The 25,280-nt window shown below is 32.9% G+C and overlaps 2 protein-coding genes across 2 annotated transcripts; both read left to right on the forward strand.

Annotated features, from left to right (window-relative positions):
* The first annotated feature begins 775 nt into the window (after positions 1–775).
* Positions 776–10,334, forward strand: LOC139527901 (uncharacterized). Its single transcript, XM_071323578.1, has 7 exons — positions 776–951; positions 2,412–2,574; positions 4,281–4,373; positions 5,785–5,823; positions 7,008–7,142; positions 8,610–8,744; positions 9,875–10,334. Exons 1-7 carry the CDS (start codon positions 874–876, stop codon positions 10,243–10,245), a joined length of 1,014 nt encoding a protein of 337 aa, XP_071179679.1. The 5' UTR covers positions 776–873; the 3' UTR covers positions 10,246–10,334.
* Positions 10,335–13,219: 2,885 nt separating this feature from the next.
* LOC139527911 (uncharacterized) lies at positions 13,220–22,908 on the forward strand. Its single transcript, XM_071323586.1, has 7 exons — positions 13,220–13,364; positions 14,376–14,538; positions 15,220–15,312; positions 16,735–16,773; positions 17,819–17,953; positions 19,513–19,647; positions 22,415–22,908. Exons 1-7 carry the CDS (start codon positions 13,287–13,289, stop codon positions 22,804–22,806), a joined length of 1,035 nt encoding a protein of 344 aa, XP_071179687.1. The 5' UTR covers positions 13,220–13,286; the 3' UTR covers positions 22,807–22,908.
* Positions 22,909–25,280: the final 2,372 nt, after the last annotated feature.

A 25,280-nucleotide genomic window follows, 5' to 3' on the forward strand; every position in this document is an offset into this window, starting at 1 on the left:
TGATCCCGTATTTACATTTTGATAAAAATTTCCATATAGACTATTTTTTACCTGATTAAATCAAATATGTAGTAAAAAATATACCTTCATGAGCTACTTTTTTTAGTAAAATGAGGTCGAAATTTTGTATATTTGCTCAAAATTCGGATTTGTGGCCGTATTTTCTCTTTCAAAAGAATGACATAACTTTTTTTGTTTTAAAAGATAAACACAATTTGTTTTTTTGTTAAATAATTTGTATTTTCTGTATTTTATAAGTATCCTAAATATTTATACATTTTTTATTCAGAAATAAGTTTTGACGTCGCGAAAATAACAATTTACGTTAACAACGTAATTACCTCCCCTGTAACTGTATCGTATGCCCTTAAAAACGTTGAAATCCAAATATAACCAAAATATGACAAAAAGTTATAACAAACCCCGGTCAAAGACACAGAGCTTCTCATATTTTAAAAAGATATTGAAGGGGAAAATCTGTTTGTTAAGATATCACAGCGTTTCAAAAATGATCAATTGACTTCAATCTGACATGCTTGAAAATTGACTATGTACATCACTTTATAATTATAGTTTTGAGGTTGCTACATGTAAATCAGATGTATCTATCAGAAATCTACGAATAAACCATTAGTAAATGGACTTAAAACTAAACTACTATTGACTTTAATTACAAAGTTATGAAAATGGCTCAAGGTGTGAATGTTTCGGTTCCCACGATGTCCACGAGCAATCAAAAGAAGAATTGGAAACTTTTATTTAGACACGCCTACATTTCCATGGCCATCTTACATTGTTAGCCTTCTAGGGTATAAATAGCAAAACTTCCAAACGATTACATTGTTTTGCTGAAAAGATTTTACCTCTCTAAATATGAGAATGTTATATTTCGTGGGTCTTTTTTCTGTGCTTGTGTTTCTGTCTGATTCATCTCCAGTACGAAAAGTACAGGTAAGTTAACATACAAATGGAGCAACCATTTAACTTCAAGGGGGAGAGTTTAGTTTTTTTCTCATAAAAAAAAAGAAATTGTTTTTCGACACGATCAATCTGATTATTTTTTTCAATATTTAACACTATAAGATATGGGGGGAATTTGCATTCAGAATAAACAAAAATTGTCATCTCATCTGCTTGACTAAAATATAATTTTTTTCTTCATATTTGGGATTAGAATATTTTTTTTTAGAAAAAAAAAACATTAAACAAATACGGTAATATGGAATAGTATATATTTTTCAAAAGTTATTTGTGTTGTCCTATTCGTCGATTTTGTTTTTCCGGTTCTTGTTCGATCTAAATTCGACATATGGCTTACGATTGGCTCCTTTTCTACTCCTTCTATCTAAATTCAACTTACGGTTTACGATTGGCTCATTATCTACTCCTTCTGATTAAAAAAAACTTTAAAATAATTGATGTGCCATCAACTTTTTAGGATGAAATGTAAGAAAATATTAAAATATAAACAAGCTACCCTTTAGCAATAAATGTATAGAATGAAGATGTTTGATTAATAAAATGATGTTCTCTCCATTCAAATTGCTACCCAAAGCATCTTAAAAATACTTCTCTATATTGAAATGAAAATTCAATGACTTTCTATCAAAGAATCTTTATCATATTCTGAGATTTAAAAAACATTTTAAAGCAGAAAGATCATTTTGTTTATTTGACTCGGAAGTTTCACAATTGTATTACATTATTTTTTATCTTTCAATTTAAATATGCCTATATACTATACTATATATCGACAAATTCCCCATTTCCATTCTCAATTTTATATCTATTTTTTTTTTTAAATTATATACTTTTCTGATGCACAAATCAGTCTTAATTTATGTATAATTGCACTTTCAAGTATTTCATTATTCCTTAGCATATTTATTATAATGATTTGGCCTTGTATGTATGTTTCTTTTTTTTCTATATTAGTAAATCACAACCGAAATCAATGACAGACGGACATTATTTATACAAAACTTAATGAATAATTGAAATCAAGATATTTGCGATATAACGCAATTTTATTTCGCAAATGTTAGCGTTAAAAACGCAAACCTTTCTCCAGGACTATTGTTTTGTCAAAAAACGACGAGGTCGTAGATACGGAAGCGGATTAGCGCCACACATTTTTTTCTTCCTATCTTTGCGTTCTAACGCAAAGGTTTGCGTTATTTCGCAAAGGTTTGCGTTACGCAAAAATATGTGTGACGCTAATACGATTCCGTATCTACGACCTCGTCGTGTTTTGACAAAACAATAGTTCTGGTGAATTCAAAATATACACTAAAATGCAAACAATAATATATTTTAAACTATTAGTTATATTCAAAAGTATAAGATATATCCAATATATCATATGAACATTTGCAATTTATTATTACATTGTACTACCTTCTTTTTAATAGAATCGCGAGTTTGATTTGCATAATGCCATGAAATATGTTCATGATCGACAAAGCATGAGGGAAGAGTTAGGGAACGCAACCGTGGAGGAAAGAAAGGAATTTATTCAGTCAATCCAGAACGACTTCAACGACATCGACGCTATAACATATAAAGTGCTTAAACGTAAGTAGTGTTGGGATTTTTGTATTGTTTTTTGCATTTTCATTTACTACGTTTTTACTCACTTAAAACTTTCATTGTTCATGTGTTATCATAAAAAAAAAGCCCGATGATTATATTATTTGGCGGTTTTTGTTATGTTTTATATTCTTAATTTCACCCTGAATCATGAACTGTAATGAGAAAGTACCGAAGCTTTACCCTGCATACCGCGGCAGAGACTTTTAAACATAAGAGAAGTGATAAAGTTACAAGGAAAGATCAAAATATTTAAAAAATATGATACAGAATTTCTTTTTAAATATTCAAGATAGATATCGAAGTATTAATTAACGGTAAGGTTATTCTAACAGAAGAGAAGTGATAAAGTTACAAGAAAGATCAAAATATTCAAAAATTATGATACAGATTTTCTTTTTAAATATTCAAGATAGATATCGAAGAATTAATTAGCGTTAAGGTCACAGGCGCTTGGGTGTAGGATACAGATTTTTTTTTTTTTTTTTTTTTATTAAAATATTCAATTTTCTATATTTATAATACATATCTATCACTTCTGTGCATGTCTCACCTAGTTTCGAGTGATTTAAACGACCCAGAGAAAATACCCAATTTTACTATCCATACTAAGAAAAAATTATATTATTTGGCGGTTTTTGTTATGTTTTATATTCTTAATTTCACCCTGAATCATGAACTGTAATGAGAAAGTACCGAAGCTTTACCCTGCATACCGCGGCAGAGACTTTTAAACATAAGAGAAGTGATAAAGTTACAAGGAAAGATCAAAATATTTAAAAATTATGGATAGTAAAATTATGGATAGTAAAATTGGGTATTTTCTCTGGGTCGTTTAAATCACTCGAAACTAGGTGAGACATGCACAGAAGTGATATATATGTATTATAAATATAGAAAATTGAATATTTTAATAAAAAAAAAAAAAAAAATCTGTATCCTACACCCAAGCGCCTGTGGTTAAGGTTATTCAAACAGAAGAGAAGTGATAGAGTTACAAGGAAAGATCAAAATATTTAAAAATTATGATACAGAATTTCTTTTTAAATATTCAAGATAGATATCGAATACTTAATTTGCGGTAAGGTTAATCATACTAAGTGAAGACTTTCAAGCGGAAACAATGGCATTGTCCATTTATGTAAAGTGGTATATTTCCGAGTATTTCCAGTGACGTTTGCTCTTGTATATCTATTCTGAAGCCATGGTCACTTAATGTATTGTCCAGTCGCGTTATAGTCCGTTTTCATTAATCTGTAAACGGGCCTTCGGTGGTCGATGTGTCTAAAGAGTACTTTCCAACTACTGTATCACTTGATTATCAACTTTGAGGTTGTGAGTTCGTATCTCGCATATGACAGATGCATCAGACTTTAATCTTTTATAATTGGTTGTTCTCTTCGGACGGCTTCCTCCACCAATATAAACTGATCGCCACGAAATAGAAAATAGTACTGAAAGTGGCGTAAATCACCAACAACCAATCAATTAATCTATAAACACAATTTTTTTTTCTGGAAATCATTGTCACGTCAACTCAAAATAAGTCTTTCCTATTCGAAAACATTTTTTGTATAAATGTTTTTTGTGCATTTTGTTTGTATGTAAAACCCTGTTTAAAGACTCAAAATTTAGTTAAGACTTAATTGATGTCCTTTTATACTAGTGTTACTTGTTATCTTTTACATTAGATGACTGGACAACAGAACTAGATCTGACTGAAGAGGAAATTATGATCCTCTTCCACCTGCGAATTATGGATTCCTATCTACCAAATGTTGGAGGTCAGTAGAAGTTTATTTCGAACGAATGACAAATTGTTTTAATAAAACTAGTTCAAAGAAATGGAATAGATGTATCTGACGGTAGCATAAGACAACCTTAAAGCTGTTTATTTAAAAATAACGTAAAAAGGCTTTTAAGAATTTATAACTCAAATGATTTATCAAGATACATTTGAACTTCGGCGACGACAAGCGCCAATGACATGTGACAAGTCAGTTCTTAATATATAGCTTGAAGTACTGGTCAATTCCCCCACAATGCACTATAGTTATAAACCAAGGGCCATCACATCATAATATCATTCAAAAATCCACAAACAGCGATACCGACAACTTGTCAATGTGACTTTGAAACGTGTTTTTGAAGGAAAGCCCAACACAACTTTAATGGAGAACTGAAACTATCTGAAACTTTAGAGCATGAAAACCTCACCAACCAGCAAAATTGCCATGACTTTGACTGGATGAGAACATCTTTAATTTCAGTCTTAAAGAGAGACGAAAGATGCCAGACTCATAAGTCGATAATAAATTGACAACGCCATTGCCAAAAAAAAAAAAAAAAAAAAAAGAACGAAAAAACAATAGTACACAAAACATTACATAGAAAACTAAAGACTGAGCATCAGAAATCCCGTCAAACACTAAGGGGTAATCTCAGGTGCTCCGGAAGGGTAAGCAGATCCTGCTCAACACGTGGCAACACCTGTCATATTGCTCATGTTAGTACAAACACAGTTATAAGTCTAATTTGGTATGTCACATTCTTAGTTATGAGCAAATGAATTCTTGCTAAATTTTTTAAATGATGCTAATATATAACAGATTTCGAAGTGTAAAAAACTTTCTCCAACCTTATTTGTATGTGCTTGTGTAAATAAAAAAAAATGGTTTCGTCATTTTTAAATAATAAAGTATAATTCATGGTACTATCACTGTTAACAACTTGTCTGACATCAGGTCGAGTTAGTGTTTTAACACGTGACAAGGAAGTTTTAAATCTTTGAAGGGGGGCTCTTTGAAAATGTATAATAAAATTGAGAATGGAAATGGGGAATGTGCCAAAGAGACAACAACCCGACCATAGAAAAAAACAACAGTAGAAGGTCACCAACAGGTCTTCAATGTAGCGAGAAATTCCCGCACCCGGAGGCGTCCTTCAGCTGGCCCCTAAACAAATAGTGATAATGAACGCCATACTAATTTCCAAATTGTACACAAGACACTAAAATTAAAATAATACAAGACTAACAAAGGCCAGAGGCTCCTGACTTGGGACCCTTTTTGATAGACAGATATCTTTTGGGGAAGTATTGGTAATTTGTTTTAAATTACCTGTGTCTTTAAGAAATCTGGCATAATGAATGCAATGTTACAAAAGAAATATCACAATCTTTTTGATTTCTTACAGGCGGCCCCAGAAGTCTTTTCTTGGGTGATTGTATTAAAGGTAAGTATACAACTGTAAAAAGAGATTAATTTCTGTTCATAAGGTGATCACGAATGCTTTATAACTATTATTAAATTACATCATGAAAATTCTTTGATTTTGATATTATTCGCATTTGATTTAAGATAAAAACACAGTATTTGTAAAAAATACATCTAACGGTCGGCTTTTAATCATCTATAATATATACATAAAGTGTACAGACATGAAAAGGTGATTATGCGAATTTTGAGAAAGATCCAAGCTTAAATGTTCATGTTGTGCAACTATTCTATATAGAGACTACTCTATCTAGTATATAACATTATACATCTATTTATTTCCCTAACTATCCTATACTGCCTGTCGATGCTTTTATCATGAATTGGCATTGCACAAATCATGTCTTTTTTTACTGTACACTAAATCCCTGTTACGTGTTTTAGTTGATTTTAGTCTCTGATGCATATTTTTTTTTTATTTTTAATTGTTTTTTGCTTTTAATTTGTTTTCAGTAATTGCAAGTGCTCGTATTTTCGTGTTAATTTGACCTGTTGATACAATTTGTAATGCATTTTTGTTATCAAATGATTACTTAATAGTGTTAAATCTCGTCTCACTTTTTTTTTATACCACATTTGATGAGTGTGAATTTACATTGCGTCGTAGCTCAAATGTATTCGTTCAATGTATGTTCACTTGTATTTGTTAATATGTCTTTTTATTGAGTTAACTTTTAAAAGCCATAATGATTTCAATTGATATTTTATATTGTGTCTTTCTATGTCGTGATGTTAGTTTATTATTACAGGGTAAGATATGAAGGTTGGTGCCTATTAAAACTTTGAAACTCGCTTCATTTGTTTGCACCTGTCATAAGTAAGGAACCTGATGTTCAATGGATGTCGTTTGTTGATGTGGTTCAGGGGCGTTTCTCGTTTCTCGTTTTTATATAGAATAGACCGTTGGTTTTTCTGTTTGAATTGTTTTACACTAATAATTTTTGGGGGCCTTTTTAGCTTGCTGTTCGGTGTGAGCCAAGGCTCCGTGTTGAGACCGTACTTTGACTGATACTGGTTTACTTTTACAAATTGTGTTTTGGATGGAGAGTTGTCTCATTGGCACTCATACCACATCTTCTTATATCCATTGTTGAGCAACTATCGCATTATACTTAAATTATTTCTTTATTTTCTGTTTTACAGCGTATATGGAAACAAATTACAGTAGCTTCGACACATTCGAAGAGGCAAGGATGGGAGCAATGATGCAAATTATAGAGTGTGGAATTATTGGCTTAAAAACATTAGAGAGCGTATTAGATATAAGTGACCTTTCTGGTTAGTATACTAATTAAACCAATTGATCTATTGATTGGTAAAAAAAAAAGTAAATTACTATTAAACATGGCCCATTCATTCTAAAATGACCATTTAATTTGATTTTTTGGGGGCCCCAAAAAAAATTCATTCCAGATCACTGAATTAGCTAAATAAAATACAGTAGAACAACTTAAAGCTTTGGAATATGAGGCTAGATAAATCAATGTTTGCCTTGCACCATTCTAATAATGTCTTTTTGTCCTTTTTGTAATACATAGAGCTCAAATTGTCTACCAGTTTTGGAATGTCGTTTTCAATTTTATTCAGTTTGGCCCAAAAGAAGTTTCATGATAGTTGTTATCGACAAATAAATAATAACAGCTTTTTGTGAGAAATGTGGGACAAATGTACCCAGGAGAGAAAATAAGATATAGTTGACTCTAAGCATTTAAAACAACCAAAAACATTGTCAGAAATTGATAAATGTAATCAGTCACGTACTGAGAGCCAAAAGGTTGTCGCATAATAAGATATCAAATTTTCTATACCCATACAAAAAAGTTGCTAATCCGTTGAATAAAAAAAAGAGGATGTGGTATGATTGCCAATGAGACAACTCCCCACAAGAGACCAAATGACACAGCAATTAACAGCTATAGGTCACCACACGACCTTCAACAATGGGCAAAGCCCATACCGCATAGTCAGCTACAAAAGGCTCAGAAATCACAAATGTAAAACAATTCAAAGAGAAAACTAATGGTCTAATTAGTGAACAAAAAAAATGAACGAAAAAGAAATATGTAACACAGCATCAAACGACAATCACTGACTACGTAACTAAAGGATCCTGACTTGGGACAGGCACATACATAAATACTCTTTATATTTGACCATTACGTCCTGTCCGTTTACCCTGAATTTCTTCATCGTTTTACCTATTTGCCTTTCATTTATTTTCGTACTTTCCTTTAAATTCAAATGAAGCTTTTTTTCCATCTCAAACTAGTATGGCTGTTCAATTATACACATGAAACTAAAAAAAAAGATAAATCGAAATGAGGCACAATTTGTTTTTTTCGGAGTAGAATAAATAGTACTAATGAAATTTTGAAATGATAACTCATACCGCCTGGATAGCACCTTCCATTCTCGTCGGATAACCATTACATTTAAAGGGGAATGCTTTTGCACAATACACAGTTATTTGTGTCGTAGAATTAGAAATATAAATCATTCTTATAATTATCATCATTCACTTGAGGTTGAGATTTAGATATACAAGACTGTCATGTAAAAAAAATGTTGTTTTGTAAAGAATTCCAAATGACTAGCGTCGTTGGACAATATATTTTTTTTAAATAGATCTATCCGATTTTATGTATCATGATTGAAGTTTCCTTATGTTAACAAATGGCGAAGGTATTTATGGTAGTCCTTAATAGATTTTTTTCCTGCGTAAATAAATATAATATCTTTTAATAGATAGTGATTTTGAATGTTTGGACACCTTGGCAGCCATATTGGAAAAAGTTTCGAGGGGCGTGGCAGAAATGTTCACAATTAGCCGATTTTTCGAAGTAATTATGACAATTGACGGTGCACAGTACGACGATCCAGGTAATTACTAGTATATAATGCATAAACTAAAATAAAATAGTGTATTAAAAGTTTAGTATAACACCATTTCAAAACTACATTTAGACTCTTAATATTTTGTATTTCGATTTTTTTAATTGAATGTGACGACGTAGTTTTTCTTATCTGATTCTAATTGTCCGAGACATTTCCACAGTCGAGAAGTATCTCATATTTCGGTTTCAATTTCTAAGACATTTCAACACTCATGAAGTAACTCCGACTTTGATTACAGTTGTCCGTAGTCAATCATACTGGATTTAAATGTCTGAAATATTACAACGGTCAAGTTTTTAACTTTTTCGAATTTCAGTTGTCTACCACCTTGTCATATTAAAGAAACCACTTACATTCTGGTTGTGTATGTGGTTTCAGTTGTCTATCACCTTGTCATATTAAAGAAACCACTTGCATTCTGGCAACTTCCGAAGCAAGGTTGTCGGCTCTCCGGACATTCCCGAAGTCCTGCGTTTAACAGATTGCCGAGTTTATGAGCTTCGGTCCTTGCTTAGAAGTTGGCATTCTGGTTGTGTATGAATAAAACATGACAACAGTCAAGAAGTAACCCATATTTTTGTTATCAATGTCTGAAGATCCCTAAATGTGACTGATGTATAGAAATATTATCCCCTTAGTATTCTTCCAACCGCCAGGAAAAACCCTTGCAAAATCGACAGTGCGGGATGTTTAAATTCGCAGCAACGTCCGGTCAGAATGAAAACCAAACAAAACACAAATAATCAATCAATTAAAAAACTACTATAACAGAGATTAGTCACTCGCGATTCGCAATAAAACAGTGTCAGCTGGTTAAGTTAACTACGTTATTTTAACGTAGTTTCGCATGAATTCCAGTTTCATATCTAACTATTGCAGACGGCACATAACCACTGTTCCCGCGTTCACATAAAGAGTATAAGGTATTACTCTCTGTAAAAATGCAACTATTTTTCATCTGTCAACTGCAGTTATTACTATTCATTTTTATATAAAAAAAAATTATCATTAGTTGTTTTTTTCCCGTTGTGTTATAGTAGTCTCAGATAGTCTAAAATCCAAAATCTTACAAAAATAATTGATCTTAGAATTATTATATGCCAATTTGTTTTTAGAATCTTTCAACCAAGCTTTGAAAGGCAAGGCTTTAGCCAAAATGGACCGTGAACAAGGTCCTAATGGTAATAAAATGAGACCATCAAGACCAGGTCAAAATGACAATGACATGAGACCACCAAGACCAGGTCAAAATGGAAATGACATGAGACCACCAAGACCAGGTCAAAATGAAAATGACATCAGACCACCAAGACCAGGTCAAAATGACAATGACAAGAGACGATGGCCATCAGATGTTGACACAAGACAAGGAGCTCAATGGTCATTTTTAAATCCTTCATCCAGACTACATAGAATAAGCAGCATTCACGCAAGAAAGTTGGCTGATAGTATGAAGGATTTCAGATCGTCAAGATTAAGAATCTGAAGATACAACTGGCTGCAAAATTGATTTGTTTTTATCTAATGTAATGTAGAAAATGTATTCAATAATCAAAATAAATCTAGTAACGTGTTTGTCACGTGACATTATTTATTACGCCATGTTTATTTAAAATCTTTAAGAAGTAGTATTTAGTTTGTGTTAAGGTTAACAAAACCAAGAATGCTGACTGATTCCATTTGACTTAAAGTCATAAGAAACCTCAAATTAAAAAAAAATAATGCATATGTTTTTTTTATAACTCCATGGATAGTTTTCATTATAAAACTTATGTACATATACTTTTTTCTGAAGAAAATTCTTTAATTTATTCATATTTAGAAGAAGTTTACTTTATTTGAATTGTAGCAATTCCCCCGACATATTTTCCGTATGCAAAGTGATCTCAGTGTGACCCATCTCGTAAAAATCTGGTGATCACAATACGCATGGATGTCCTTAAAATAAACTATTATCTGAATTAACATTTTAAACACGTGCTCAATTTCCATGCATTTTTGTTGATTGTTAGTCGATTGTTGACAAACAGGTGAGAATCGTTAAACTTCGGCTTCAAAACACGAACTTTAGTTACCTGCCATATTTTCACAACACAGACCGATTGAAAAAAAATTGACGATTATACGAAATTTACACACAAAAAATGATAAATTCGTGCACTGAAGACTAAGTTAAAGATGTTTGTATGCATTGGTTCAAGAATTGGAAGAACATTATTTTTCACCGGTCACTCGTTTCTTATGACTTTAAGAAACACCTATTTATAACACTTGTTTGCAACTCTTATTGCATCTAACTTTAAGAAATATGTCAATATATTAGTAAGAATTTGTGGTATTATTGTCAATGAAACAACACCAAAAACCAAATGATAAAAGAAGTTAATAGTTATAGGGCTTCCAAGTTCTCCACGAAACCTCATTCTAAATAATAAATGTCTATTTTATCAGCAATCTAAGCCGGGCGTCAGAGTTATTGTGAAACTACCTATTCTAGAGGTGGCGTGAATCAGATGTGAATACTAAAAAATTCCAAAGATCTTAAAGTGTACAAACAATCTAAGATTCTTTCATCTTGCAATAGTATTAAAACATTTGACTTTTCTACCTTTTACACAAGTATTCCCCATTCCAAACTAAAAGACAAATTGAAAGAGTTGGTAAATGCTATGTTTCATAAAAAAGAATGGCCAACGTAGATACAAGTATCTTGTCTTAGGGAGGGATACATCCTACTTTGTAAAGGATCACTCTGAATCAAACAAAACATTCTCTGAAACTGACATTGACAAGATGCTTATTTTCTTGATTAAAAACATATTTGTTACGTTTGGAGGACGTGTTTTTCAACAGTCTGTCAGCATTCCAATGGGAACCTATTGTGCCCTATCCTTGCCGAATTTTCTTTATTATTATGAGGCTTCATACAGGAACTTCTCAGGAAGAAAAATAAGAAGTTAGCAATGTAATTTAACCTTAATTTCCGCTATATAGATGATGTTCTCTCACTAAAAGATTCAAAATTTGGTGACTATGTTGAACGCATCTATCCCAACGAACTAGTGATAACAGATACAGCTAAGTCTGCCTCATATCTTGACTTACATCTAGAAATTGACAATGAGAGTCGGTTGAAAACAACACTTTACGACAAAAGAGATGATTTCAGCTTCCCAATTGTGAACATTCCATTTCTATGTAGCAAGATTCCAACAGCGCCTGCATACGGAGTATGTATCTCCCAATTGAAACGATATTCCCGGGCTTGTATTTCCAATCATGATTTCCTTGATGAAGGGTTGCTCACAAGGAAGCTATTAGTCAAGAGTTCCAAATGGGGAAGTTGAAATCATCACTTCGTAAATTTTACGGACGACATCAAGAATTGGTTGACCGTTATGGAATAACCGTTTAACAGAGGATATCGGATATGTTCCTGTCGTCGTAACTACAATCCCATTCCCTTTTCATGATGTGACCTAACGATTTAAATTTTTTACCGGATTTGTAATAACATGAGCAACACCACGGGCGCTACATGTGGCGCAGGATCTGCTTACCTTCCAGAGCACATGAGATCACCCCTAGTTTTTGGTGGGGTTTGTGTTGCTTAGTCTTTAGTTTTCTATGTTGTGTCATGTGTACTATTATTTGTCTTTTTCATTTGAAACCATGGCGTTGTCAGTTTATTTTCGATCTATGAGTTTGACTCTCCCTCTGGTATCTTTCGTCCTTCTTTTCAACGCACGGCAATCAACAATGAACAAAACCCATACGCATTGTAAGCTATAAAACTTAGTATAAGCTATAAAAGGCATCGAAATGACACTGGTGTAATAGTACAACAGAAGAACTGGTATTTTTTGCTCTGTTGTTTTATTTTCTTCTTACATTTGGATCATTGCAATGTAGTATACTCCTTGTGGACCAATTGTGAACTTCAATTTACTCGAGTATTTACTACATTTGATCTTCTTATCCTACTGACATTGCTGTTGATCAAGTCATGATACACAAATAGGAAATTTTTTTTCTTAAGAATTTTATAATACGATGTAAAATTATTTTCTAAATATATTACAGTCCTAGTATAAGCTTTTATTGAATCGCTAAGAGTTATTGGCTATTTATGATAAGCGCAAACATGTAATAAAAGGAACAGAAACGTAACTTTGTCTTGGCTTCCAGTACGTGTAACCTGCTATGGAATTGTTGTTTCATCGATGGTGTTTGAAACAATTATTTTAATATTATTTTTATTGAGATGGTTCGAACCTTTAGATGCCTCTTTTAATCTTAAAACCCATAACAAAGAAACTAAAGGTTAAAAACGCTGGACATGTTCATAATTAAACTGGGATAAAGTGACGGATTACAGTTTTAATTGTGTAATCGTCATTTCAAAACTCTGAAGCTTACAAAACGTGGGCATGGTTCATCTGTTGTTATATAAAGAGACTTACATTCTATAAATGTTTTATCGTGAACAACAACTTCGAAGAGAGAACAAACTGATAAGAAAGCAGCATGGGGAAGTTGTATTTCGCTTGTATTGTTTTGGCTTCTGTTTTGATATGTCAGTCATCGCCAATTAAAAAGTTGCAGGTAAGTGTAAATGTAAAAACTTTACCTATTTTTGACAGGTGTTTCCTTTGAGATCAAAGTCCATATATTTCTGTGGTATTGTGATACTTTTTTTATACTTCTATATACGAATGTATGGTTAAATCGTATGCTCCTTTGTTATCGTACGAGTTGTCATAAAAAAGTACAACATTTTACGGACCCAACTAACACGGGAGGCTCCATCTCAAGGTTGCTGTGCATGTGCAAAAAGAGAAAATATAAATTTAACAATTTAGATACAGTTTTATAATATTGATTGTATACTATAACGAGAACTTGTTTTAGGATGCATTAGCCGTATTCGACACAGCTTTAGGACTTTTCAGCTTGCAGAGATCTTCAACATCGTGTTCGATTTGGCCTTCTAAATTTTATCCCGAGAATATCACCAGCGGAGTTGTCAGTACTTTTGTGTTGACAGGAAATATCATTAGCATGGTCATTTTCTGCCAATTTTCTGTTGATAAAATTTTTTATTACTGTATTTGAAACACTAATTTTTAATTACTGTATTTGAAACACGAATGCGTCTACCCTAGGTAATGACAGCGTTAGACTATTTGGCACCTTTTTGACTGTATTGCTTGCTTGCAGATTTCTTTCAAATCGTGTTTGATTTGGCCTTCCAACATTAAAATTGAGAAATACAGTTTATAAAACTGTCGACGAAAATAATTCAGAATTCTTAAAACATATTTTTCTTCTGATGAACACTTTATTGTGGACAAACTGCTGTCATGCTTCTAATGTCCTTATTTGACATTTGGACTTACTTAGGCGTTAAATCAGTTATAGTTAAAACAACAACAGGAGCAATGTGTTCTATTAATATGACATTAGCTTTCAAAAAAGCAGCATTCTCCTTCTATCATATTTTCTGCTTCATTGAAAATTTCATAGTAATTTTCGTGATTTTAATTTTACTTCAAGTATGAGACGGGTAGACATAAGATAGATAAAGTGAGCTTTTACTGATGTTTTGTTTTATAGAGCCGTGAATTTGACCTGCACAATGTTGTGAGATACGCATATGACCAACAGGGCTTAGAAAAGGAACTGGGAGAAGCAACAACTGTAGAAGTACAGGAATTTCTTCAATCAGTCCAGAAGGATTTGAGCGACATCGAGGCTATTACCCAAAAGATATTACAACGTAAGTACTGTTTTTAATTTGCACGATCTTCTTTTTTACTTCTTTGGTACCTGACAATCTTTGAATTAACGAACTTATCTTACCGTGATTTATTTCACGCTTATATATCTCAGCTTCGCTAGCCAAGGGTTACGATCATCTCCCCTCTGCTAGCGAAAAGGGTGTATCTTTAAATAAAAGAAAGCTTAGTAACATACAAATCCTTGATAAAAGTTATGAATTTATTACAGCCGATTGCATTGAGTGTGTAAGTAACGGTAATATCCTTGGTAAGCTTGCTTGCTTGCTAGCTGAACCGTGACGAAATTATGTAAATTGTCCCATGGTCTTCAACTCGTCTACTAAACACAAATTATAAAATAAGGAAACAATAATTAAACAATAATTAATATTTGAATGATGAAAAAAATAATCTTGCCAATAAAAAATAAACTATGGGCAATTAAACCAAAACGCTTTGAGATTAATGGATGCTATAATACAAGCATTTTGAGGTCTATCATATACAAAGTTCGTAAACAAATCTAGTCAAAAAGAACAAAGCCAACGACATCAGAAAAACATCTTTGAAGCATTATTATAAGCATGAAACAATATCAAACGGTTTATACTTTAAATGTCAATGGTTTTTACGTTATACGTCTGATTGTTTTAACGATATATGTCACGTGATTGTTTCAGATGACTGGACCACAGAGCTGGAACTTACTGAAGAAGAACAAGAACTCCTCTTTCATTTGTGGATAATGGATTCCTACCTACCAAATATTGGAGGTATGTTTAGCTCAAAATATGACGAACACAGGATGATAGAAAAGATGAACAATATTTTTTTTGTTGAGAAAACCGGACTTAACTCATCTTCGCTAACCATCAGTTACGTTCCAGAAAGAAGGGGACTGGATCGTAACCCTTGGCTAGCGAATATTGACTTTACTCACACAAGCTGTAAACTGGACTGTTGATCCTTAGGGGTACGCGAGTTCCTTCCTGGTGGCATCCATCGTGTTGTCTAATCATCTGTAATACATTGTAATTTATTAACAAATTGATCGTAAACCTTGTAAAATCAGTTCATAGTTGGGTCATTAAATGTAAAATTTAGTAAAAACAGTTGAAGGACTGGAAAAGTTGGTCCTAGTAGCTGTTTCATCATATATTAGACTAGAACACACCCGTGATATCGCGGGTCTATGACTGAATTAAAGTATATAACTATGCGCAAGCCTTATTTTAGTATTATTTTTTATCTGATAAAGTCATGCCGATTATAGGATACACAGTTTTCTCTGCTTTCAAATCTTTCTGTTTGAACCCGTCGAACTGGAACTTATCAATTATTGGTAATATTAATTATTTGGAAAAACAAAAGGTCCTGGAATGGAGTATTTTTTAATCAACAGCATTATCCTATGTTAGTTATAAATAAAGTTGAATTCTTTGATTCACTGTTTTATGTCATGCCCGCTAGCAAATTGAAAACGGTTCCTATATACACCTTATTTTTAGTCCAGATTTTTAGTATTCGTATTGTTATCTTAGAAAGTCTTACTGATTAAAATACTACAATAGGTAACAATTTGACAATGATTGAATTTAGTAGTGTCAACCCTGTGATTATGATCCGTGTATATAGCATAATCCTAAATACACCGTTTGGTGGTGCACCTGTTAGATGCCGAACGTACAGATAAGGTAATAGGTAACAGGTGAATATAATATTGATATCGGTATCGGACCTGACCCGGAACTTCTTAATTATTGGCAATATTAATTACGTGGAAAACAAAAGGGCCTGGAGTGGTGTAATTTTTAATCTATACCTTTGTACTATATTAGTTATATATAAAGCTGAATTCTTCGATTCGTCGTTTTTACGTGATGACGGCTGATAAATTGGACCTCGTAATTTTAGTATTATAGATATGAGCAACAGTGTTATTTCAAATACATAGAGCTATCACGTATCTGTCTGAACGAGGTTCGAAATTGATTTAACCAAATGTGATTTCGTCACTTTATTGTATACCATGCACAATAAAACACTTCCGTAAAAGCAAACAGTTAAAGAAATATCTTATCAACATTTTGTCCAAAAGTCCTCGTACATGTAATAAGAAATTAATTAATGTGTTTTAGTCTTCTTATTTTACTTGCTGAAGCGGAAGTCACTATATACCTCAATTTGTTTTACAGGTGGTCCAAAGAGTCTTTTCTTAGAAGATTGTAAGAAAGGTAAGTGATATTTCCAAATATACTTTAAAGGATTGTGTACCCTTGTGGTGATTCAATGCTAAACATATGGAAATTTTATAGAAAATCCACAGACTTTATCCTTGTACTCTCATATTTGGCAATTCGATAACTGATAGATATAGCATGCAGTGCTAGCATTGATTTCCTAAAAACAAGTTTATTAATGTAGTTATTGATTAAAACAAAAAAGAATATGGACCGATTCAAGTACACCTTGTAGGGTGCGCTCGACTTTAGTGACTCAGCACGAGGTGTTTTGGAATTTACAGGTTTGTTAGAACATTTTGTAGAAAATGAACACTAGCATATCATAGAAAATCAAGTGAGTAATCTCTGTTTCAAATTTTATAACGAAAATCTCTGTATTTAAGGCTGTGGATTTTCTATAAAAATCTTGGTTTATTTGCCACAAAGTACTCTTTTTCTAGTAAATGCAATGAAACAGTAAAGTAAATAATTATGCTTTCCATCAAGTTTCCCCTTGGTATATGTACTAAATGGCCGATCTCTATTATTCATTATATCTGTAGTTTTGATACAATTGAAGTTTGGAAAAAAAATGGCTACATAAGGCCGGTCATAAACCTTAAATACTAGTAAGTTAACTACTTGAAAATCAATCATCACGTTCATTTCTAATAATGGTTTACTGAATTAATAAGTAATTCGGCTATTCTGATATTTGTTTGAGGTGACGACTAAATGAGATGCATTTTGAAATCCTTAGTGTATCAAGCAAAAGTAAGTTACAAAAATTACTCCCAAGAAAAACGACTATTTAATCCGAAATAAACTATCGAATAAACAGTATAAACTTTTATCAAAATTTTAAAACCCGATTTGCAGTTGTTTCTGTATTATTTGTTTCAAAAACGGTTTATGTAATTAATAAATAACTGATCTAAAGTAAATTTCAACATGTCGATGGTTTTCTAGTTTACCTTATATAATTGTACTTTGAGTACAAAATTACAATTTGCATTTTAAAATTATTGATGGGAATTTTGTTTATTTTAACCTACAGAATACATCGCAACAGATTTTAGCACAGAGGCTACTTTTGAAGATGCAAAAATGTCTGCATTGGTACAGATTTTGACCTGTGGATATAATGGTTGGAGAACGATGGAGAATGTGTTGGACATTAGTGACCTAGCAGGTTGGTTTATTCTTAGATGATGTACATCACTTGTGTCAACGTGATGATCGTAACTGCAATAACGATCATCCCAATATGTAGTCCGAGATTACTCTGACGTCCAACGGCTGTTTTGCCAGACAAGCTGGGGCCGTGGGACGTCAGAGCTCGTCCCATATCAAAAAAGTGGATATTTGCCCACCAAAATAGATGCGCTGCTTCGTCGCTTCTGATACCGACTGACGGCCTTGGAATTATATAAGTCGGGCATCAATCTGTTCATTTTTCATTTATCTCTTCATTTATGTAAGTTTCACCTACCTGGCAACCTTTATTTTTCCATATTTTAACAGTTTTCACAATGACCCATCGATTTCGGCATTTTGCCTTTCATTTTCAAAGATAATCACGTGACCACGAGAAAACAGTGATGATTTATGCAAATGACCGTAATGTAACACCTCGTTCATTTACGATGCAAGTTATCTAAATGTCCGAGAGCTTCCGATTGTAACGTGGTCGGAACTAAATGCTTCATACCGATCTCCAGTAAAGGAGGTGAAAAATCGTGGTTGCTACTAAATGTTAAACATCGATCTCCTATGAAGGAGGTGAAAAAATATAAATATTTGCATATTTTGAGTCTCGAGACCACGAACTCTCTCGTAACTTGACGTCCATTTGAAAGTGAAAGTCAAAATGTCGAAATCGATGGGTCACTGTGAAAACTGTTAAAATATGGAAAAATAAAGGTTCGCAGGTAGGTGAAACTTACATAAATGAAGAGATAAATGAAAAATGAATAGATTGATGCCCGAATTATATAATTCCAAGGCCGTCAGTCGGCATCAGAAGCGACGAAGCAGTGCATCTATTTTGGGTGGGCAAATATCCACTTTTTGATATGGGACGAGCTCTGACGTCCCACGGCCCCAGCTTGTCTGGCAAAACAGCCGTTGGACGTCAGAGTAATCTCGGACTACCCAATATGGCGGACACAAATTTAGGGAAATTTTAGTAGGGCCAATTATTCTATTGCCATTGAATGTGTTTTTCCTCAATGGTATACAAACAATCAGAAGATCGAAAATCAAGATTAAAAACAACACGATAATGATCGTAACTTCGTCTACAGATGATCGTAACTTGGACTTGTTTTTATAAAAAGATGATGGTATTACTAACTCAAAATTTACGATGTTTTTTTTCTTTAAATGGACATCCTATTTATCAGTAACGATATATTGGTATTACCGAAACGTAACACACACAGAAACGAACAATAATGTAACAATGACCATTTTCCTGACTTGGTACAGGGCATTTTATGAAAAAATGGTGGGTTGAACCTGGTTTTGTGGCATGCCAAACCTGCCACTTTAATGGCAGTGTTAATTATAACATTAAAATGACAACATTAACACTTCCAGTCTTCTTAAACTAAATAATTGCATCATAAGCAATGCTTCATTATTATTCTCATAGGCGATTACTTTGTACTATGTAATGCAAATGTCTATTTTGTGTACAACTATACAATATTTCACTTGAAACTCATATAAAATATACTAACTTTATAGAAGATGACTTGAAATCAGTGGGCACTATGGCTGCAATATTGGAAAAAATCTCAATTGGTGTCTCAGAGATGTTCACTCTTGGACGATTTCTTGAAGTTATTGCTACAATAGACGGATCCGAGTACACCGATCCTGGTAAAGTAATCTATATGATTGTTTTATTTATTAATTATTTTGAAGTCTAAGACACACAAAATTCTTCCTCCATTTTTTTCCATACTTGCAAAATTGTCAGATAGCGCTTATGGTACAATCAACATCTTTCAGCAGGAGTGGTAAAATCGAACGAACAACTTTTTAAAGCATGTAAAGTATACAACAAATTTATTTTACTTTATTGCGCGCCTTTGGACATTGTAAAAAAACACTGTCAGAATTATGCGTACCATTAGGGAACAAGCACAGGCACTTGTTTCTATCCATACGAAGGTCGACTATCCATATAAATAGAAGAAGGTGGCTAACGAAATTTTTTTTCGGTCACGACAGTCTCCGCTTGGGACGCTTTTTCTACCTTTCAACTTAATGCTAAAAATCCCTACCTTATATGAATCGATTCAGTGAATATTTTCCTTTAACACTAAACTAATTTCATAATCCCCACAGTGTTCCTCTTCACGGTAATCTACTCTCAATTCACTAAACCATGTCCAAAAGTTCAACTACCATCTTTTCAATGTATCTACTTCCGGTTGACATCGCAGTAAATTTATTTTGTTTTCATTGACTCAGTTTCTTTCCCCTAATTCTTATGAATCTGAATACGTTTTTTACCTCCAAAATAAAAGATCGATGAAATTCTTTAGAGTTACCATATACATTCGGAATTCTCTAGTATTATCGAATTCATTCAAATTAGTTTCTGACTTTTTGATTTTTTTAATAACAACGATAAATGTACTTATTTCGGTGAAATTTCATCTTTAAAAATATATTGATAATGAAAATAATAAACTGGTAATTTTACATAATCATTTCGTTTTTAAAAAGATAGCATTCTGCCCACAACCGGAAGTAGATACATTGAAAAGATGGTAGTTGAACTTTTGGACATGGTTTAATGAATTGAGAGTAGATTACCGTGAAGAGGAACACTGTGGGGACTATGAAATTCGTTTAGTGTTAAAGGAAAATATTCACTGAATCGATTCATATAAGGTAGGGATTTTTAGCATTAAGTTGAAGGGTAGAAAAAGCGTCCCAAGCGGAAACTGTCGTGACCTAAAAAAATTTTCGTTAGCCACCTTCTTCTATTTATATGGATAGTCGACCTTCGTATGGATAGAAACAAGTGCCTGTGGGAACAAGTGACTTTCGGACAACATGCAATGTTTATCCTAGATAAAAACAAGATTTTAAAAATTATTTAAGAATTGAATGCTTCATTTTATAAATTCATTTGGGTGTAAAAGTGTTGACCGAAGTACATCATAGTTTGTATTCCGCGCTTCATTTCAAAAAATTCTAAAAATGTGCGCACGGTCAACGCCTTTACAACCATATGAAATTTTAAAAAGAAACATTCAATACTTATCAGTTCATTTTTAGCTAGGATCATAAAAATACGATTTCGATTCAGTTTTTAATTAATTTACCTGTGCACTTTATATTATTGTGGAACCTCGTGTATCATGAATGTTAAATTTCATTGTGTAATGAATGTCAATTTCAGAAGGACGCGAGATTGCGGTTAGCCACTCAAAATAACGTAATATAATGAAACAAACATTCAATGTACTTATAGACAATAATAGTGCATTGACTTGACATATCAACAATATAAGGATGAGGCTTAGAAACGGGGAAATGCGAGGCTGGGCCGAGCTTTTTCCCCGTTTCGGGCCGAATCCTTATATCGTTGATGTGTCAAGTCAATGCACTATTATTGTCTTTATACTGAAATCTAAAAAAAACCATTTACAATTGTTGTTTAGTGTGTTAATGTTATTTATTTGATTTAAATATTGGGAAAAATCCCCCTTTAAAAAGACCTCATATCACACAGACGGAGAAATATACAACACGATGAAATGTACATCATTACCTGTTGAAACCGTAAGCAATGGTGAACGAATTCGTTTGTTTACAGACTAAAAAATCAACAATAAACATAAATTTATGATTTATAGGTTGCAAACATAAAATATTAACAAGTGAAAAATGTTTTCCCAAAAACTGTAAAAGAAACAAGTTTGAGTCTGTAAACGCATCGTTGTTTACATTTGAAATAAGAACAGGTTGAAGAGGTCGTATGAATAATTAGATATAATTTCGACAATTTCTATTTAAATATTCCTGAGGAAAAGTGATATCAGGTCAGTGACTGTATATGACATAGAATACGGTCAACGCATTTTGACTGCTCAAATAGAACGAGTGCAGTATAAATAATAGTAGATATATCGTAAGAGGGCTCTCTGTTATGGAACAACAATGTGTTTTTTTTTTTTTTTTTTTTTTTAAATTTTATGTTTAATCATGCAGTTTTGAATAACAGAGAAAAATATATGCTCCATTACCGTTGAGCAGACCCGTAGACAGGGGTGGTAGTCCTATAATATAAGACTGTAGGTTCATATCATTTACATTCAACCGATTTTTTTTTACTATCAATGTTGAACCTCAGAGTCTTGTTCAACATTGATAGTAAAAAAAATATCCGATAAAACACGTTGAATGTAAATGATATGAACCTGCAGTCTTATGTTATAGGACAAGGGTGGGAGAAGTTTCATTGATATAATTTATTAATTTACGTTGCTGATTACAATCGTTTATAATAACATGCAATGGGGTTCAAATTAAACTAAGTATATTACTTTTTAATGCCTGTGATATCAAAATTGTTTATTATATATCTGTTAAAGTACATACATTTAAACAATTTGTTTTATTGGTACAGAGTCGTTCAACAAAGCTCTGAAGAGCGATGCCATAGAAAAGATGGACAAGAAACCAAATGGTGATAAAACAGACGAGGGAATGGGTGATAATGACAATAACGATAGTAGTAAGCCAGAGGGTGACATGCGTCCAAGGCCCACAGGTGCTCGTCCTAGGCCAACAGGTGCCCGTCCAAGGCCAACCGGTGCTGGTCGTAAGCCAGATGGCGACAGAAAAACCATGCGTCCAAAGCCCACAGTACAAAGCATTGACCAAGTCTTAGAGTCTAGTAATGACAAATCATCATCAAACGCTGTTTCATTAGTATCAAGAATAAATAGAATCAGGGATCTCAAGGAGAAACTCTTATTGTCTAAGATCCTGAAGGCTTTAAATGACAGACGCAAATAAATGGAACAAAGAGGAATTGAATCGAACACTATTTAAAGCGAAAGTTTCTATTATTTGTAATGTTTTTTAGATTTAGCTTTCATATTAAAATGTACCTTGCAACATATTTTTACTTCTTTTGTGATCGAAAGAGAAGTATGAGTTCTAGGCCAAACAATGGATCTGCCAATCGCGTGTAGTCATCAAGACAAACATAGAACAATTTGACCTTGTTTCTAAGGTCACTTACCTCGGATAAAGTAATATCTGGAGAGCTATTTGAATCGCACGGTAGCACACAAGGTCTCCAGATGTTACTGAAATTTCAATTACTTTCCATATTTTATAAATCTTTATTAAATCTTGATATAATTCATTGCATTTTTGATCAACAGTTTAAGAAACATTAATATATAGAAAAGGAGATGTGGTATGATTGCCAATGTAAAACAGTACATCCAAGTCACACTGTATAAAAAGTTAACAAGTATAGGTCAAAGTACCACCTTCAACACGGAGGCTTGGCTCACACCACGGAACAGGAATATATAAAGGGCACCAAATTGAACACTGTAAAACAATTCAAACAGGATAACCAACAGTCTAATCTATATAAAAACGAGAAACATACATGATTCACACCAACAAGCGACAACCACCGAACAACAGGCTCCTGACTAAGGACATGCGCATGAAAATACAGTGGGTTATGAGAAGTGAAAAAATGGTTTATTCCTGTAGGGATGTTGATTCATATTTTGAATCACATGTTTTAGTCAGCGAAATAATTATCTTACATTTGTGTTTTTGACAAGGTTTATTTAAATGTTGGTAAAAACTGTCGGTCTGAGGGCCTATAACGCAGGTGAAGGGTACTAGTAGTTACATATTTGTATTCGTGATCACAGTCATTAAAAGAAATTGATTCGGTAATACCTTCTTTTTTTTTAAATATAGTTCAAATATGTTATTCTGAATAAAATAATAAATTTTATAAGGTTTAAATAGGTAATAGGTTAAAATACTTTGAGCGATTCTTAATATTATGAGGGATTTACAAAATTCCTAAAACTGCCAATTTACAACTTCACCCTGATAAATATGCAATTTACAAGAATAACACGTACGTCCTTATAAAAAATGCATATAGGTTCAACTGTCGAATGGATGAAGTTTTCTTTTACTATCACTATGTCTACACCACTGCCGTCGGACAGTTTGTTCACCAGAGGATTATCCTTTCAGTAGTCAGTTCCTCAGTACACACTTTTTTTTTTATAAATGTCCTGCTAATAAACTTAAAAGTTATCACAAGACTAGATTCCAACTCTCTCTGATCCTGGTATCTACGATGAGTTTATTTAATGCATTTGGCTATGAGTATATCTAATATCAATATATATTTTCATTGTTTAATGTCCGAATGGTCACATGACGTGTCTTCGTATTTATACATTCCTAGCTTGACCATAATTTGTTTTGAGTGGTCCGAGCTCGTGATCCTGATGAAGGTAAATCCAGATAATCACCTCGAATGTGTTGTTATCATTCTGGTGCCCATATTGCTATGTATACCATAGATAACACTAGAGGTCTAAATAAACCAGAGATTGAATGTCTGTGTGTGTATATATACAGCAATATGAAAACAACAATTTAATGAATTGTCAATATAACCGTAGGTAAGGCTTTTGTAACTATATTTTAATCATAATTTTCTTAAGAATACAAAGGATTGTCTTACCCTACAACGCCTGCTCTGTTTTTTTGTTAGATTTGTTTCGCCCTTTTCAAATGATTTTTATTGTTTGTTCTTTAATATGTTGCGGATGAGCAATATTATCCAACTATAAGGGGAGGGTGGAGCGCTCACATACATGTTTAACACCGCCACATTTTTTATGCACCTATCCAAAGTAAGAAGCCTGCAGATCATTGGTTGTGCTGGTCTTACGTAAGTTTTCTCAATTAAATTGTTTCATATTTTTCATGTCGGGGATTTTTATAGCCAACTATGCGGTATGGGGCATTCTCATTGTTGATGGCCATATGGTTGCCTATAATTGCTTAGTACATACATTTGAATTTTGGTGGATAGATGTCTCAATGGCAATAATACCACATCTCTATTTCATATATGATAATAAAATAAGTCGTTACTTTTTAGCAGGTTAGAGATAGTTACATATGTTTGTGTATACAAAATCTTCGATGAAAAGAGTAAACTGAAACTTACTCCTTAACGAATTTTTCGCTGTCTATTAGCAGGAACATATATATTAATATGTTAGATATACTGTTCCCAGCTATTAGATACAAGTACTCGGGATGTCCAAATTCGGACGCCATCGATAAAAGGGTTCCCGTCCAATTAACGTATAATCATTGCTATCATAAGTTAAGTTCGTACTGTGAACTTTAATTGAGATAAAATCAGTGTGAGGTTACACGTTTAGCTAATTTCAAACACATGTTTTGTTCTGCGCTGTATTGTC

Source organism: Mytilus edulis, chromosome 1 (genome assembly GCF_963676685.1).
Source record: "Mytilus edulis chromosome 1, xbMytEdul2.2, whole genome shotgun sequence".
NCBI lineage: Eukaryota > Metazoa > Mollusca > Bivalvia > Mytilida > Mytilidae > Mytilus > Mytilus edulis.